The 17,892-nt window shown below is 42.9% G+C and overlaps 1 protein-coding gene across 1 annotated transcript in view; it reads right to left on the bottom strand.

Moving 5' to 3' along the window:
* Positions 1-17,892, bottom strand: part of LOC139704465 (uncharacterized) — a 40,633-nt gene that overhangs the window by 1,459 nt on the left and 21,282 nt on the right. The window contains 6 exon segments of the mRNA XM_071607291.1: positions 365-502; positions 874-1,020; positions 1,377-1,902; positions 1,941-5,035; positions 5,037-5,675; positions 6,415-6,523. Of these exon segments, the coding sequence (XP_071463392.1) occupies positions 365-502; positions 874-1,020; positions 1,377-1,902; positions 1,941-5,035; positions 5,037-5,675; positions 6,415-6,523 (4,654 nt within the window).

Consider the following 17,892-nt stretch of genomic DNA (forward strand, 5'->3'; position numbering starts at 1 on the left):
TTGAGGGGATTGGGCCCTATGGCCAAGGGAATTTCTTTTCTCTCAAACCTGATAGTGAACCAAAGGCTAAAATCATATCCTGTGGTGTAAAATTGCATTCCATAGGTTTTTCCTGAAAGTCATACCCAGATATTTTGGTTTCTTCCTTTGGAGGTGAAGGTTATATTTAGGGGGTTGCATAGGCTATTTGTGTCACATGGAGTAGGGTCAACTAGTCCAGAAGTCCCCGCTTGGGGGCTCCGTTTAAATGGGAGACATTGTTTGGGATTTAACTTAGTATTATTTCTTCTTACCCGAATCAGACTATCAGGGGAGTTTGGGTTCCACCAGACAGCCCCTGTATGCTCACATCCCCATGACTTACAGAAGAAGTCGGCTTTTCCCCCACACAGCCGTGACTGTTTGCAGCTTCGATAGTCTGCCGGGCAAACATAATAATCCAGGCTAGCCAACCTACATCTGGCTTGCATGTCCCTACATCCATAATGTTTGTTTCCATTATCTATGGTACGGAAGGGATTTAATGGAATTTTAGTGGGATCTTTTTCATCAGGGATGTCCCAATAGGAAAGGCCTATAGCCAGATGACAAATGTCTGGGTGGAGAGATGGCCACCAGGTCCCTAAGGGGGCTGTATGCGAGATCGACCATACTTCCTGTCCAGTAGGATTTGTGATCAGCCATCGCTGCTGAACGGGAGGATGAGGGTTAGGACTACTGGTGATCATGGGGAGAATCCATAGCCGTATCCACATGGTGAATACACAATTTGAGAGGGTTACCAGTCTTTTCCAATTTCCAGCCAGAGTCTGGACAGGGCGCAGGCTTGAGATGAGAGGCATGGATCCAGGAAGTGATTCTGTCTACCTTTACCGCTGTAGGTGTTATAAGAAGCACCTGGTATGGTCCTTTCCAGCGGGGTTCTAGGGATGACACCTGATGTCGTCTTACGTAGACGAAGTTCCCCACTTGATATTGATGTGGAGTCCCTTCGTCTCCAGGTTGATAGGCAGTGGCCAGCTGTTTTCACAGGTATCGCTGGGTTCTTTCAAGAGCTTTAAGTCTGTCAAGCAAGGGGGTGTGAAAGGAATTGTTAGGTCTTAGAGTTGGGGTCAGGTCCCTTACTGGAGGAGGGGCACCATAGAGAATTTCATAGGGGGTGAGGTTACACAAAGAAACAGAGGGAGAATTTCTTGCACGAAACAGTGCATAAGGCAGGAGCTAGTCCAATCTTTTATGCCGGTCTCCAAGCTTAATTTCGTCAAGGTCTCTTTAATGTTTCTATTCATTCTTTCTATTTGTCCTGAGCTCTGGGGTCTATAAGCGCAATGTAACCTCCAATTAATCCCCAGGGTCCTGGCTAACCCCTGACTTACCTGGGCCACGAACGCCGGTCCATAATCAGACCCTATTACCTTAGGCAGGCCGTATCTTGGAAAAATATCTTCCAGGATCTTCTTGACCACCATTTGCGCCATTTCTCTTGTTGTGGGGAAGGCTTCAATCCATCCTGAAAATGCATCTAAAACGATTAGGAGATATTTAAGTCCATACCTTGCTGGCTTAATTTCAGTAAAGTCCACTTCCCAAAATTGTCCTGGTCTGGTCCCTCGAAGGCGCCTTCCTACAGGAAGCTTGGTGGGGTAAGCATTAACCAATTGACGGGCCCGACAGGCTTTTGTTACTCGTTCAGCTATTTCCTTTCGCTGTGAGCCGGTTAGTGGAAAACTCTGTTCTTGATCCTTTAGGAATGCCTGCAGTTTCTTTAAACCAAGGTGAGTGAGTTGATGTACATTTTTAACGTAGTGTAGGGCTTTCTGAAATTGCAAGCTGGGCTCAGTGTAGTCAAGGAGTTCAGTGTCAGTGTCCTTAAGTTGTCGGGGTGCTCTGATGTAGTTAAATCTCCTGACTCATATACCCCCCATGTGGAAAGCGTTAACATGGTTACTCCGTTTAGGGCTGCCAATTTAGCCTCTTCATCCGCCCTCCTGTTCCCGACCGCTACAGGATCGTTTCCTTTCTGGTGTCCTGGACAGTGCACTATAGCTAGTTCTTTAGGGCTTTGCACTGCTGAGAGGAGGCGGAGGATCTCATCTCTGTTTTTTATTTCTTTTCCTGCAGAGGTTAATAGTCCCCTTTGCTGGTAGATAGCCCAGTGTATATGAGCGGTAGCGAAGGCATAACGGCTATCTGTGTATATGGTGGACTTTTTGCCTGCCACTAGTTCTAATGTCTTTGTGAGGGCGATCAGCTCTGCCTTTTGAGCCGATGTTCCCTCCGGGAGGCTAGAGGACCAGATGACTTTAGTTCTGCTAACTATTGCTGCCCCAGCCCACTGCTTACCATCCTGGAGAAAGCTGCTGCCATCAGTGAACCATATGACCTCAGGATGGGGCAGTGGCTGATCCTTTAAATCCCGTCGAATACTGGTTTCTTCTGCCAGTATATGTTGACAGTCATGAGTGACGGGTTCTGATGATTGTTCAGGTAGTAGTGTAGCCGGGTTAAGTGGGGTGGGGGGTCCCAGTATTAGTCTGTCCTTGTCAAGCAACAGGCTCTGATAGTGTGTTATTCTAGAGTTTGATAGCCATCTGTCTGGTGACTGGCGGATGATGATCTCTAGGGCATGGGGGGCTATAATGGTTAGCTTCTGCCCCAGCGTTAACTTATCAGCATCCTTGATTAGTAGGGCCACCGCTGCTATAGCTTTTAGGCAATGGAGCCATCCACTAGCCACTGGGTCCAGCTTTTTAGATAAGTAGGCTATAGGCCTTCTCCAGGGTCTTAGAGTCTGAGTGAGCACTCCTCGTGCTATTCCTTTCTTTTCCTCAATGTAGAGAGTAAAGGCTTTTTCTACATCCAGGAGTGCTAAGGCCAGAGCAGATAGCAGTGCCCTTTGGATGTTATCAAAAGCTTGTTGGTGCTCAGGGTTCCATTGGGATTGGGCATTTCCCTTTAACAATGGGTATAAAGGAGCAGCTAAGGATACAAACCCAGGTATCCATAACCTGCAAAAGCCAGCAGTCCCAAGAAACTCTCTGAGTTGCCTCCTATTAGATGGGGGTGGTATCTGCACAACGGTTTGTTTTCTGGGCTCAGTGAGCCATTGTTTACTGCCCCTAAGGGAATAGCCCAGGAAGATTACTTCTTGCTGGAAAATTTGGGCCTTTTTGACAGAAGCTCTATACCCAAGTTGAGCAAGCTCAGATAGTAGTGCTTGGGTCCCAGACTCACAGTTTTCCTTGGTGTCTGCTGCCAGTAGCAGGTCATCCACATATTGGAGTAGGGTGACTTCAGGGTGCATGGTTCTGAAGTTGTTGAGATCTCTGTGGAGGGCTTCATCAAAGAGAGTGGGGGAGTTTTTGAACCCCTGTGGGAGTCTGGTGCAAGTTAGTTGACCAGACATTCCGGTTTCTGGGTCTACCCACTCGAAAGCAAACAGCAGCTGACTATCTTTATGCAGAGGCAAGCAAAAGAAAGCATTTTTTAAGTCCAGGACAGTATACCATTTTCGCTCAGGGTTCAGGGTGCTAAGCAGATTGTACGGATTAGGTACTGTGGGGTGAATGTCCTGCACTTTGTTGTTGATCTCTCTTAGGTATTGAATGGGGCAATAGTCCCCGGTTCCTGGCTTTTTTACTGGTAGCAGGGGAGTGTTCCAGGCTGATTGACAGGGCCTTAGGACCCCTAAGGCCAGATATTTCTGAATATGGGGCCTTATCCCATCTTTAGCTTCTTTGCTCAGAGGATATTGTTTAATATTAATTGGGGAGGCTGAGGTTTTTAACTCCACCATTATTGGAGGTTGTTTTATGGCTAGGCCTAACCCAGCAGTTTCTACCCAGGCATTTGGGTAATCTGTTATCCATTTCTGGGATAGCTTGCCTGTTTGATCAGTCATGGGGGGTGTGAAGAGTTGATGATCATCTTCTACTGACATAGTTAAAGCCATGACTATAGGAGTTTTTACTGAAGGATTTAGAAATTCCATTTGGGGGCCTTCAGGGTTAAAAGTTATTCTGGCCCAGAGCTTGGTGAGCAGATCTCTGCCCATCAATGGGGCCGGGCATTCTGGGATCACTAGGAAGGAGTGATGGACTTTTCCTTTTCCCAGGTCCATGGTCCTCTTAGTTGTCCAAGCCCGATATTTACTGCCATTAGTCCCTTGAACTAGAGATCTTTTAGTTGATAGAGGGCCCAATGGGTCCTTAAGGGCTGGGTATACTGCCCCTGTATCCACTTCAAAGTTTACTGGGGTCCCCTCCACATCAAAAGTTACCCTGAGCTCAGGGAGGGGATCTGAGCCCCGACTTTCCTAGTCATCCTCCAGAGTTAGAATGGCTGGCTGGCGTGGCTGTTTCTTCCTAGGGCACTATTTGGTCCAGTGTCCTTTTTCTCTACAGTAGGCACATTGATCTGAGGCCAGAGGTGGTGGCTTCTGGCGTGGGCCCAGGTATCCCTTTCTGTCTCCCTGTCTCTTAACTACTGGCCTATTTGTTGTTGTGACCAGGACCTTAGTCAATGCCTCAGTCTGTCTTTTGCTTCTTTTATCCTCCCTTTGCTCCCTTTCTTTCTCCCTCCTTTGTTCCTTCTCTTCCTCAGTTTCTCTCTTATAGTATACCTTCTTGTCTTCTCTGACTAAATCTCTCAGAGTCATATCTTGTAATCCATCTAAGCATTGTAACATTCTTTTAATATCCAGGGCAGCTTGCCCAATAAAGGCCATCGTGACAGATGCCTTTTGATCCTCTGCCTGAGGATCAAAAGGAGTATATCTCCTATATGCCTCCATAATTCTCTCCAGAAACATAGATGGAGATTCATTAGGCCCTTGAATAATCTCTCTTACCTTGGCCAAATTAGTTGGCCGTCTAGTGGCTGCTCGGAGACGAACTATTAGAGCCCGGTGATAAGTGGACAGATGCTCCCTACCTTCAAAGGTGTTGGGGTCCCAGTTTGGTCGGTTCAAGGGGAAGTTGGCTTCGATTATGTTGGGAAGTTGTGTCGGTCGCTTATCTGGTCCGAGGATATTTTTCTCTAGCTTCCAGGAGGATTCTCTCTCATTCCTCTGTCATGAAGAGAGTGCCTAAGAGTTGTTGGCAGTCATCCCAAGTAGGCTGGTGTGAAAACATCAATGACTCAATCAGACATGTGAGCCGGGTGGGGTCCTCAGAAAAAGGGGGATTGTTATTTTTCCAGTTATATAGATCTGAAGAGGAGAAAGGCCAATACTGGTAGGCTTGCATTTCTCCACCATGGCCATCCTCTATCATTGGCCCATAAAGACGGAGGGGAAGTATCTCGGGGGCTTCAGGGTTTTTAATCATTCGCTGCCAGCGAGTTCCTTTAGCCGGGCCAGCTTCCTCCAGGGGAGGAGGGGCTATGTGTGCCTCGGGGAAGTCATCTGGAGGGTGCTGGGCCGGCTTAACTTCCTCCAATGGTGGAGAGGCTGAGTCAGCAGCAGGAGATTCACTTAGAGGGTGTTGGGGGTTGGGGAACAAAGGCAGGGGATAAGGAAAGGGAGGAGAGTCCAGTAGAGTCAAATCTTGAGACTCAGGGAGAACAGAGGGTGGAGGAGGAGCAGAGGGTTTGAGAGATAGAATCGTGGGGGGAGGAGTAGGAGCGGGGACAGGGACAAGAAAAGGCTTCACCCATGGAGGAGATTCACAGAGGTCCTGCCAAGTTAAGATATATGGCTGTTGATCTGGATGGCTATGTGGCCCTGGCTGAAAAACAATATCTTTGACTTTTTGAATTAGTGGGGAGTAGAAAGATTCTTCTGGAGGCCATCCAACTCCAAAGGTGTGCCATTCTAAGGCACAGAGAGTCTGCCAAGTCCGGCATTTTACTGAAAAAGAAAGATTCTGAGCCCTTAAGTGGACTTCAGTCCAGTGATCAAGGGTCAGTTACTTGAAAATGAAAATGAAAGTTACTTGAACAAAGACAGGGACAATACAAACGTGACACAAACACAGACACACACAGTAAACGTGTAACACAAGTTCAGAGGCAAAGATTAAAAACTGACAGTGAATTCAACCTGAGAGAAAGAATTGCCGACAAGAACAGACGGGTTGGAAGGAGAATATACCAGATGAGGGCACTTCCATCCCAGATGAGGGCACTTCCGTCCCTCCCAGATGAGGGCACTTCTGTCCCTCCCAGAGTCCTTCAAGGCGTCCCTTGAAGAATGTGGCCTGTGGCTTCAGGACACGTCTGTCCACCACCGCCAGGGGGAGCTCATGCTCTCCGCTGGCAAACACACTTTGCCAACCCAAACTGAAAAACCAGAAAGGCTCTGAGAGCTCACGCTCTCCACTGAGCCAAAAACCAAGCTCTGAGCGATCGCAAAGGAAAAACAAGGAGAAGAAGGAGGAGATGAAGAAGAAGAAGAAGAAGAGGCACCTTACTTACCCCCCAAAGGAGTCTGTTGGGGTCTCCCTGTCCGGCGATGCGCACTTCCCGGGCAATGCACCAAATGTAAGGGACCAGCGAAATGTCGGAGGAAGAGACCACCAAGAGACTGTCTCATGCAACAGCAAAAAGGGTTTATTTGGAGACCAGCATGCTGGGGATCAGGGCTCACTAGAGCAAAGAGAGATAGAGCACTGGGAACAGCTTAAGCAGAGCTTATATAGTTTTCTTGGAGAGGGCAGGGAGGGAAGTTCATTGACGGGTCAGGGCGAGTGGGCAGTTTGCCTGCAACCAAGTGAGGGAGTGCATTCTGCAGTTTGGCAGTTGGGGACAGCACATTCTTGGAACAAGATTAGCAAACAGTTCTCAGGATTTCAACAGTGTTTTGTTAAGCATACAGAAAAACGGAATGACAAGTACCTATTTTATTAACCTTTTACAAGTAGCTAGCACAAACCCTGTTTGATTTCCAGCTTCATTTCCATTCACCCCTATAGGGCAAAAAGAAGAGAAACGAAAATTGAAACTGTTCCTGAGAGAAAACCCTTTTACGTAGGAGGCCCAAACATTTGGAGTATAGTCAAAATAGGAAAAAAGGTGAATCCTGCCCAGTATCATAGAAATTTAAAAAAAAAAAAAAAAAAAACTAACTCTAACCCTAACACCTGGTCTAAACCTAGTCCTAACACTAAGTCTAACACTAAACCTAATCTGTTTAGAGAAACTTTGATCATAGAAGTTTCAAAATTGGGGAGTCTAGTGGGGTAAGCTTAGAGATGAATCATGGGTAGTTTCAAAGATATCTGACAAAATAATTGGGTTAGCTATTTCTGTACATGCATATTTCCCTGTTTTCTCCTAAAGTGTTCTCAGATAAATCCATATTGCATGCTTCAGCTTATTAATCATTACACAAGGAACAAACCAGAGAGTGCCCACAGAGAACTGATTGAGTGTATGAAGTTTTAAGCAGTTAGCACCAACCTTGTTTGATTTCCAGCTCTATGTCCATTTACCCATGTAGATCAAAATGAAGTGAATCCATAAAATACAAATTGTTCCTGTCAGCAAAGAATTGAACTGAGAAGGCCGAAATCTGGGGAACATAGTAAGGCTAGGTAAAAATATATCCTGCCCAGCATCAAAGAAATTTGAACAAGACAAACTCTAACCCTAACACTAGACCTAACTGTAACCTAACCTGTTCAGAGTACCTTTGATCATAGAAGGAGGAGCCTAGTGGGGCAAGCTAACAGATGAACCCTGCCCAGTATGAAAGAAATCTGACCAAATGATTGGGGGAAGTAGTTCAGTATATGCATGTTTTCCTGTTGTCTCCTAAAATGCCCTCACATAGTGTTATTTTTGCATGCCTCATCTTTGGGATACATTCACAAGGATAAAACCAGAGTGTCCTCACAGAGAACTGATTGAGAGTGTGAAGTTTCAAGCAGCTACCAAAAACCCTGTTTGATTTCCAGCTCCATTTCCATTTATCCATATAGGTCAAAATGAAGTGAAATCTTTAAAAAAAATCTGAAATACTGACAGCAAACCAGTGAACCTAGAAGGCCCAAACCAGGATAAGATAGTAAGGCTAGGTAAAAGATAAATCCTGCCTAGTATCAAAGAAATTTGAACAAAACTACTGTAAACCTAACACTAGATCTATCCTTAATCCTAACCCTACAGCTCACCCTAGCCTGTTTAGAGAACCTTTGATCATAGAAGTCCCAAACTAATGGAGCCTAGTGGGGCAAGCTAACAGATGAATCCTTCACAATATCAAAGAAATCTGAGCAAATAATTGGGGGAAGTGTTTCAGTATATGCATATTTCCTTTATTTCTCCAAAAGTGCTCTGAAATAAAGTTGCTTTGCATGTTTCAGCTGAGGGCAACAAGGAACAAACCAGAGAGTGCCCACAGAGAATTGATTGTGTGCAGTTTCAAGCAGCTAGCACCAACCCTGTTTGATTTCATGCTCCATTTCTTTTCAACAAAATAGTTCAAAATTAAGTGAAACCTTAAAACACAAACTGTTCCTGACAGAAAACCATTGAACCAAGAAGGCCCAAACCAGGGAACATTGTGAGGCTAGGTAAAATATGAATCCTGCCCAGTATCAAAGATACATGATCCTAACCCTAACACTAGGTTTAAACCTAGCCCTTACCCTAAACATAAAACAAACCCTAATCTGTTTAAAGACCCTTTTATCATAGAAGTCCCAAAATAAGTGAGCCTAGTGGGGCAAGCTAACAGATGAATCTTGTGCACTATCAAAGAAATCTGACCAAATAATTTGGGGAGGTAGTTCATTACATGTATATTTCCCTGTTGTCTCAAACAGTACTTTCGGATAAATATGTTTCTGAATGCTTCAGCTTTGGAATAGAATTACAGTAACTTTAGGGTTAGAGTTAGGGTTAGGGCTAGGATTATCATTAGGGTTAGGGTTAGGTTTAGTGTAATGGATACGGTTAGATTTAGGTTTAGGGTTAGGGTTAGATTTAAGTTTAGGGTTAAGGTTAGGGCTATGGTTATGTTTAGGTTTAAGGTAAGGGTTAGGTTTTGAGCTAGGGTTAGGGTTATAGCAAGTGTTAGGTTTAGGGTTAGGTCTATGTTTAGTTTTCTGGTTAGGGTTAGGGTTATGGTTAGGGTTAAGGCTAGGGTTACCAATAGGTTTAGGGTTAGGTTTAGTGTATTTTGTAGATTTAGAATCGGGGTTAGGGCTAGGGTTAAGATTAGGATTAGGGCTAGGGTTAGGGTTAGATTTATGGATATTTCTAGGTTTATATTTATGGTAAGTGTTAGGCTTTGAACTAGGGTTGGGACTAAGCCTAGGGTTAAGTTAGGATTAGGGCTAGGGTTAGGGTTAGGGTTATGCTTAGTGCTAGGTTAAGGCCTAGGATTAGCTCTAGGTTTTGTGTTGGGTTTAGGCCTAGGGTTAGGGCTGTGGGTAATGTAAGAACTAGGTATATGAGTAGGGCTAGTTTTAGGGTTAGGGTTAAGGCTAGGTCTAGTGTTAGGTTTATATTTTCAGTTAGGGTCAGGTTTAGAGGTAGGGTTAATGTTAAAGGCTGGTCAGTGTTCAGGTTAGAGTTAGAGTTAGAGTTAGGGTTATAGCCAGAATTAGGACTAGGTTTAGGTCTAGGGGTAGGGGTAGTGTTTGGGTTAGGGTAAGGGTTATTGTTAGGGCTAGGACTAGGTTTTTGTTTTGGTCTAGGGCTAAGGCTAGATTTAGGATTAGATTTAGGTCTAAGGCTAGTGGTAGAGTTAGGTTTAGGAATAAGTTTATCGGTAGTGCCAGTGTTAGAGTTTGGTCTAGGGTTAGGGTCAGGTTTAGACCTAAGTTTAATGTTAGGATCAGAATAATGGTCAGGGTTAGCATTAGAATTTGGGATAGGATTAGAGCTAAAATGAGGGCTAGATTTAGAACTATTAATGGGGTTAGGATTTTGGTTAGCCTAAGGATTAGGGATAGGTCTAAGGCTACCATGAGGGTTAGGGTTTTGCTTAGGGTAAGGGATAAGGTTAGATCTAGGGTTAGGGATAGAGTTAGGGTTAGGGTTAAAGCTAGGTTTACAGCTTGGATTAGGGCTTGATTTGTTATAGGGTTAGGGCTAGGGTTAGGGCATTGTCTAATGTTAGAACTAGGGTTACAATTAGAGTTAGTTTTAGGGTTAGGGGTAGGGGTAGGTATAGTGTTAGGGTTAGGTTTAAGGTTAGGGTGATATTTAGAACTAGGGTTAGTGTTAGGATATGAGTCATGGTCAGGGTTAGGCTTAGGACTCGAATTAGCGATAGGGTTACTGATAGGCTTTTGTTTAAAGTTAGGATGGGGTCTAGAGCTAGGGTAAGCATTAGGATACGAGTCTGTGTCAGGGTTACTTTTAAGGTTAGGGTTAGGAGTCGAATTTAGGGCTAGGGTTAGGTCTAGATGTAGTGTTACTGTGTGTTAAGTTAATGTTTAGGGTTAAGGCTATTGCTTGGTTTTGTATTACTGCTAGGGTTAGGGTTAGTGCTAATTTTATGATTAGTGTTATGGTTAGGGCTAGTGTTAGTGTTAGGCTTAAGCTTAGGTTCAGGGTTAGATTTAGATTTAGGGTTATATCTATGTTTAGGGTTAGGACTGAGGATAGGGCAAGGGTTAGGGCTAGGGTCAAATTATAGTATGTAATAGGATTAGAACTAGGGATAGAGCTAGTGTGAGTTAGAGTTAGTCTTAGGGCTTGGGTTAGGGAAATGGATAAATTAGGGCTAGGATTAGGTCTATGGTTACTGTTCAGCTTAAATATAGAGTAGGGTCTGAGTTAGTATTAAGCTTAAGTAAAGAGAGAATGTTATAGCTAGGTTTAGAGGTAGGGTGATATTAAGAATTAGGTTGGAGCGTGGGTTACAGTTACTGTTATGATTAAGGCTAGGTTTAGTGCTGGGATGAGGGCTAATGTTTGTTTTAGGGTTAGGGCTAGGTTTTGGGGTACGGCTAATTTCAGGTCTCGAATTAGGTTTAAAGGTAATTTTATGTTTAGGATTATGGCTACGTCTAGTGTAAGGGTTATATTTAGGGATAGGGTCAGGATTAGGGCTAGGTGTATTTTTATGGACAAGGTCTGGGTTAAGGTTTGGAATAGGTTAAGGTCTAAAGTTGGGGATTGAACTAGTGTTAGGGTTAGGGTTAGAGTAATGATAGGGTTAATATTTGGGCCCAGGTTAGGTTTAGGGTTATGGATAAAAATAAGGTTAGAGATAGCTTTAGGTTCAGACCTAGGGTTAGCATTAGGGTTAGGGTTATGTTTATGGTAATGGAGAGGGTTAAACTAGGGTTGGGGCTAGGGTTATGGTTATGATTAGGGCTAGGGTTATGATTAGGGATTTGTTTAGGTTTAAAGCTCAGGATAGGGCTCAGATTATGGCTAGGATTCAGGTTAATTTAGTGCTATGGTTAAGGTTATGGCTAATGTAAGTACTAGAGTTACATTGGGGGCTAATTTTAGGATTAAGGTTAGGGCTAGGTTGAGTGTTAGGGTTAGGTTTAAGGTCAGGGTGATGATTAGAGCTGGGGTTAATATTAGTGTCAGAGTCAGGGTCAGAGTTAGTTTTAGGGTTCGGCTTAAAACTCTAATTAGGTCTAGGGTTAGGGGTAGGTGTATGGTTAGGGTTTCGTTTAATTTAAGGATTAGTGTTAGAGGTATGGCTCAGTTTTGTTTTAGGCTATGGCCAGGGTTAGGGCTAGTTTTAGGATTAGTTTTAGGCTTAGGGCTAGTGTATGGGTTAGGCTTAGGCTTCAGATTAGGGTTAGATTTAGAAATAGGTGTTGATCTATGGTTAGTGCTAGGGCTAAAGATAGGGCAAGGGTTAGGACAATGGTTAGGGCTAGGGTTATGTTTATGGTAAGGAATAGGGTTAGAACTAGTGATAGGGCTAGTGTGAGAGAGTTCGTCTTATGGCTAGGTTTAGGGTTATAGTTAGGGATAGGGCTAAATTAGGTCTAGGGTTGGTGTTAGGTTTAGGCCTAGGTTTAGGGTTAGAGTTAAGGTTACATTTAGTTTAAAGGAATGGGTTATAGCAAGATTGAGGGCTTGGCGAGGGTTAGTATTAGGGTTAGGGCCAGGGTTAGGGTTAAGGTTATGATAAAGGCTAGGGTTTAGGGCTAGGTTGAGGGCTAGTGTTTGTATTAGGTTAAGGGCTAATATTAGGTCTAGGTCTAATGTCAGGTCTAGGGTTACAATTAGGGATACATTTAGTGTTAGGTTTATGGCTTGGTCCAGTGTAAAGGTTATATTTAGGGTAAGGGTCAGTTTTAAAGCTAAGGATATTATTAGGGTCAGAATCAAGGTTAGTGTTTGGGTTAGGTTAGGGTTTAAGTTTAGGGCTCAAATTAGCATTAGATTTAGGGTTAGGGTAATGACAGGGTTAGGTTTAAGGTTTAGTTGTGGTTTAGTGTAATGGGTAAGGTTAGGGTTAGGCCTATGGTTAGCACAAGGGTTAGGGTTATCATTAGGGTATTGGATAGAGTTAGACCTAAGTTTAGGGCTAGGGTTATGTATAGAATTAGGGATTTTGTTTGGGTTAGTGTTAGGTTTAAGTTAAGGGTTAAAGCTAGGATAAGGACTCTGATTAAGGCTAGGTTTTGGGTTAGGTTAGGGCTAGGGTTAAGACTATGGCTAATGCACAAAGTAAGGTTATGACTAGCGCTAGTTATGAAGTTAGGGTTAAGGCTAGGTCTAGTGTTAGGGTTAGATTTATGGTTACAATGATTTTAGAGCTAGGTTTAGTGTTAGGCTCAGAGTCAGGGTCAGGGTTAGTTTTCAGGTTAGGACTAGAATTAGGGATACGGTTATGGATAGGGTTAGGGCTAGGTGTAAGGTTAGGGTTTGGTTTAGGTTAAGGGTAAAGATTAGGGCTATAACTTGGTTTTGTTTTAGGGCTAGGGCTAGGGTTAGGGTTAAGATTAGGTCTAGGTTTAGGGTAATGGTAAGGAAAAAGTTTAGTACTACCCTATAGGTCTAAGTTAAGAGTTATAGTTAGTCTTAGGGCTAGGGTTATGTTTAGTGTTAGGGATAGGGCTAAGTTAAGTCTGAGATTAGGGCAAGTGTTAATGTTAGAGTTAGGCCTAGGGTTAGGGCTAGGTTTAGTGTTAGGGTTTGGATTAGGGTTAGGTTTAGGGTAAGGGGTGAGTTTATACCTAGTTTTAGGGATAGGGTGAGAGTTAGAATTAGGGTTAGGGTTAGGGTTATGTTGAAGGCGAGGATTATGTCTAAGATGTGGGTTAAGGTTTGTGTTAGGGTTAGGACTAGGATTAGAGCTAGGGCTAATGTCAGGATTATGGTTAGAGTTAGGGATAGCATTAGGGTTAGGTTTATATCTAGGTCTATTTTAAGGGTTAGGTTTATGGTTAGTGTCAGGTTTAGACCTAGGGGTATTATTAGGGTCAGGGTTAGGGTTAAGGTTAGGTTATGGTTTATGTTTAGGGCTTGAATTAACATTAGGTTTAGTGATAGCTTAACAATAGTTTTAGATTTAGGGTTCAAGTTATCTGTAGGGTAATGGATAGGGTTTGGGATGGGCATAGGATTAGGGTTTGGTCTAGGGTTAACATAAGGGTTAGGGTTATCCTTGGGGTAATGAAAAGGGTTAGAGTTAAGGTTAGGGCTAGTGTTATGCTTAGGATTGGATATAAGGTTAGGTTTAGGCTTAGGGTTAGGGCTATGCTTAGCGTTAGGGTTAGCTTTAGAGTTAAAAATAGGGTAGGGATTAGATTAGAGCTAGGTTTGTCAATAGGTTAGGGCTATGGCTAAATTAAGAACTTGTTATGATTGCAGCTAGTTTTAGGGTTAATGTTAGGGCTAGGTATAGTTTCAGGGTTAGGGTGATGTTTAGAGCTAGGATTAATGTCAGGGTCAGTGTTCAGATTAGGATTATGGTTAGAATTAAAGCCAGAATTAGGACTAGGATTAGGTCTAGGGGAAGAGTTAGTGTTTGGCTTAGGCTAAGTGTTATTATTAGGGCAAGGTCTAGGTTTTTTCTTTAGGTCTAGGGCTAGAGTTATGGCTAGATTTAGGATTAGGTTTAGGTCTAGGGCTAGTGTTAGAGTTTGGTTTAGGGTTAGGTTCAGGTTTAGACCCACGATTAGTGTTAGGGTCAGAATAAGGTTCAGGGTTAGGGTTAGGGTTTGGGTTATGGTTAGAGCTAGAATGAGGGCTAGAGTTAGGAGTAGTAATATGATTAAGATTTGGGTTAGGTTAAGGATTAGTGTTAGAATTAGGATTATATTTAGTGTTAGGGTTTGGCTTACGGTAAGGGATAGAGTTAGAGCTAGGGTTAGGGCTATGGTTAGGGTGAAAGCTAGGTTTAGAGCTAAGATTAGGGCTAATTTCTGTGTTAGGATTAGGGCTAGGGTTAGAGTAACAGCTAATGTAAGAACTAGGGTTACAATTAGGGTTAATTTTAGGGTTATGGTTAGGAGTTAGACCTCTAGTGTTAGAATTAGGTTTAAGGCTTGGGTGATATTTAGAGCTAGTTTTAGTGTTAGGTTAGTAGTCAGGGCCAGGGTTAGTTTTAAGGTTAAGGTTAGGACTCAAATTATGGCTAGGGTTACTGTAAGTGTTTGGTTTAAGGTTAGGATGGTGTTTAGAGCTAGGGTGAGTGTTAGGATATGAGTCAGAGTCAGGGTTAGTATTCAGGCTAAGGTTGGACTCAAATTAGGGCTACGGTTAGGTCTAGGTGTAGTATTAAAATTTGGTTTAAGTTAAGGTTTAGTATTAGGGCTATTGCTTGGTTTTGATTTACTGCTAGGGTCAGGGTTAGGGCTAGTTTGACGAGTATCTTTAGTGTTAGGGCTAGTGTTTATGTTAGGCTTAGGCTTAGGGTTAGTGTTAGATTTAGAGTTAGGGATAGATCTAGGGTTACGGCTAGGGCAAGGTTTATGGCTAGGGTTAGAGCTAGGGTTAGGGTTACAGTAATGGATAGGGTTAGAACTAGGGATAGGGCTAGTGTGAAAGTTAGAGTTAGTCTTAGGGCTAGGGGTAGGGTTAGGGATAGGGTTAAATTAGGACTAGAATTAGGGCTAGGGTTATTGTTCAGCCTAGGCCTAGCATTAGGTTTAGGGTTAGGGTTAAGTTTAGGGTAAGGATTGGCATTATAGCTAGGTTTAGAGGTTGGGTGAGGGTTAGAATTAGGGTTAGGCCTATGGTTAGGGTTAGGGTTATGATTAAGGCTGGTTTTAGGGCTAGGATGAGGGCTAGGATTTGTTTTAGGGTAGGGCTAGGATTAGGGCAAGGACTAATATAATGTCTAGAGTTATTGTTAAAGATAGAATTAGGGTTAGGTTTATGGATACAGGTAGTGTAAGGGTTATGTTTAATTTTAGGTCAGGTTTAGAGCCTGGGGTATTATTAGGGTCAGGGCCTTGGTTAGGGTTTGGGATAGGCTATGGTTTAAATTTAGGGCTTGAATTAGCATTAAGGTTAGGGTTAGGGTAATGATAGGTGAGGTTTAGGGTTTAGGTTTGGTTGAGGGTAATGGATAGGGTTAGGATTAGGGATAGGGTTAGGTTTAGGCCTAAGGTTAGCATTAGTGTTAGGGTTACAGTTATGGCGATCAATAGGGTTAGAGCTGGGGTTAGGGCTAGGGTTATGGTTCTGATTAGGACTAGAGTTAGGGTTAGTGTTAGGGTTAAAGCTTGGGTTAGGTCTTGAATTAGGGCTAGGTTTTGTGTTAAGTTAGTACTAGGGTTAGGGTTATGGCTATTGTAAGTACCAGGGTTACATTTAAAGCTAAATTTAGGTTTAAGGTTGGGGCTAGGTCTAGTGTTAGGTTTAGGGTTAGGCTTAGGGTGATCTTTAGAAGTAGGGTTAGTGTTGTGGTTGGATTCAGCGTCAGGGTTAGTTTGGGGTTCAGCTTAAAACTCGAATTAGGGCTAAGTTTAGGGTTAGGCTTAGGGTTCGGTTTAAGTTAAGGGTTAGGTTTAGTGCTATATCTGGGATTTGTTTTAGGGCTAGGGCTAAGATTAGGGCTAGTTTTAGGATTAGCATTAAGGTTAGGCTAGTTTTAGGTTTAGGTTTAGGCTTAGGGTTAAAGTTAGATTTAGAGTTAGAGTTAGATCTAGGTTAGGGCTAGGGCTAAGGATAGGGCTAGGGTTAGGGCTAGGATTATTGTTCCAGTAAATTATAGGTTTAGAACTAGGGATGGGGCAAGAGTGAGAGTTAGAGTTAGTCTTAGGGCTAGGGTTAGGGCTAAGGTTAGGGTTAGGGTTAGGATTAAGGCTAGGTTTAGGGCTAGGATAAGCCTTGGGATTTGTGTTAGGGTTAGAGCTAGGATTAGGGCTAGTGCTAATGTCAGGTCTAAGGTTACAGTTGGGGATAGATTTAGAATGTTTTATGGATAGGTCTAGTGTAATGGTTAGATTTAGGGTTATAGTTTGTTTGAGGTTAAGGTTTAGGGTTAGGGCTCTAATTAGCTTTAGGGTCAGGGTTAGGGTAATGATAGGTTTTTGTTAAGGGTTTAGTTTAGGTTTAGAGTAATTGATAAGGTTAGGGTTAGCAATAGGTCTAGAGTTAGCATTAGGGTCAGGGTTATGGTTAGGATAATGGATATGGTTAGAGCTAAGCTTAGGGCTAGGTTTATGGTTAGAAATAAGTCTTGAGTTAGGGTTAGGGTTAGGGTTAGATCCAGGGTTAGGGATAGGTTTATGTTTAGTGAAAGAGTTGGGTTTTGAGCTTCGTTTAGGGCTAGGGCGAGGGTTAGGTTTAGGGTTAGGTCTAGGGATAAGATTACAGTATGGTTAGGGTTAGGGTTAGGATTAGGGCTATGGTCATCTTTAGGGGTAGTGTTAGGGTTAGGGTAATGGATACGATTAGATGTAGGTTTAGGTTTATGGTTAGAGTTAGACTGAGGTTTAGGCTTATGGTTAGGGCTATGGTTATGGTTAGGTTTATGATAAGCGATAGAGTTTGAGCTAGGGTTAGGTCTATGTTGAGGGTGAGGTTTAGGGTTAGGTCTAGGATTAGTTTTTTGGTTAGGTTTAGGTTTAGGGTTATCAATAGAGTTAGGGTTATGTTTAGGGTAATGGGTATCTTTAGAGCTAGGTTTAGTGCTAGAGTTAAGGTTAGGATTAGGGGCTAGGTTTAGAGTTAGATTTAGGGATAGGTGTAGGTTTATATTTAGGGTAAGGGTTAGGTTTTGAGCCAGGGTTAACACTAAGGCGAGGTTAGGGTATGGATTTGACTACAGTTTGTGTTAGGTTTACGCCTAAGGCTAGGTTAAGGCCTAGGATAAGATATAGGTTTTGTGTTAGGTTTAGGCCTAGGGTTAAGGCTATGGGTAATATAAGAGCTAGGGTTATGATTAGGGCTAGTATTAGGGTTAGAGTTATGGCTAGGTCTAGTGTTAGGTTTAGATGATGATTAGGCTCAGGATTAGAGATAGTTTATTGTTAAAGGCAAGGTCAGTGTTCAGGTTAAAGTTAGGGTTAGGGTGAAAGCCAGAATTAGGACAAGGTTAGGTTTAGGGGTAGAGTTAGTGTTTGTTTTAGGTTAAGGGTTATTGTTAGGGGTAGGATTAAGTTTTGTTTAGGTCTAGAGCTAGAGTTACTGCTAGATTTAGGATATGGTTTAGGTTTAGATCTAGTGTTAGGGTAAGGTTTAGGTATAAGGTTACTATAAGGCTTGTTTCAGGGTTCTGTTTAGGGTTAGGTTCAGGTTTAGACCTATAATTAGTGTTAGTGTCAGAATAAGGGTGAAGGATAGGGTTAGGTTTGGGGTTAGAATTAGAGCTAGAATGAGTGCTTGTGTTAGGACTAGAAATAGGGTTAGTCTAAGGATTAGGATTAGGACTCGGGTTAGCATTATGGATAGGGTTTGGCTTAGGGTAAGAAATATGGTTAGGGCTAGAGTTAGGGTTAGGTTTAGGACTAGGATAAGGGTTAGTGTTAAATCTAATGTTAGGGCTCAGATGAGGGCTATTTTGTGTTAGGG

This window comes from Marmota flaviventris, unplaced genomic scaffold (assembly GCF_047511675.1).
Source record: "Marmota flaviventris isolate mMarFla1 unplaced genomic scaffold, mMarFla1.hap1 Scaffold_65, whole genome shotgun sequence".
NCBI classification, from domain to species: Eukaryota; Metazoa; Chordata; class Mammalia; order Rodentia; family Sciuridae; genus Marmota; species Marmota flaviventris.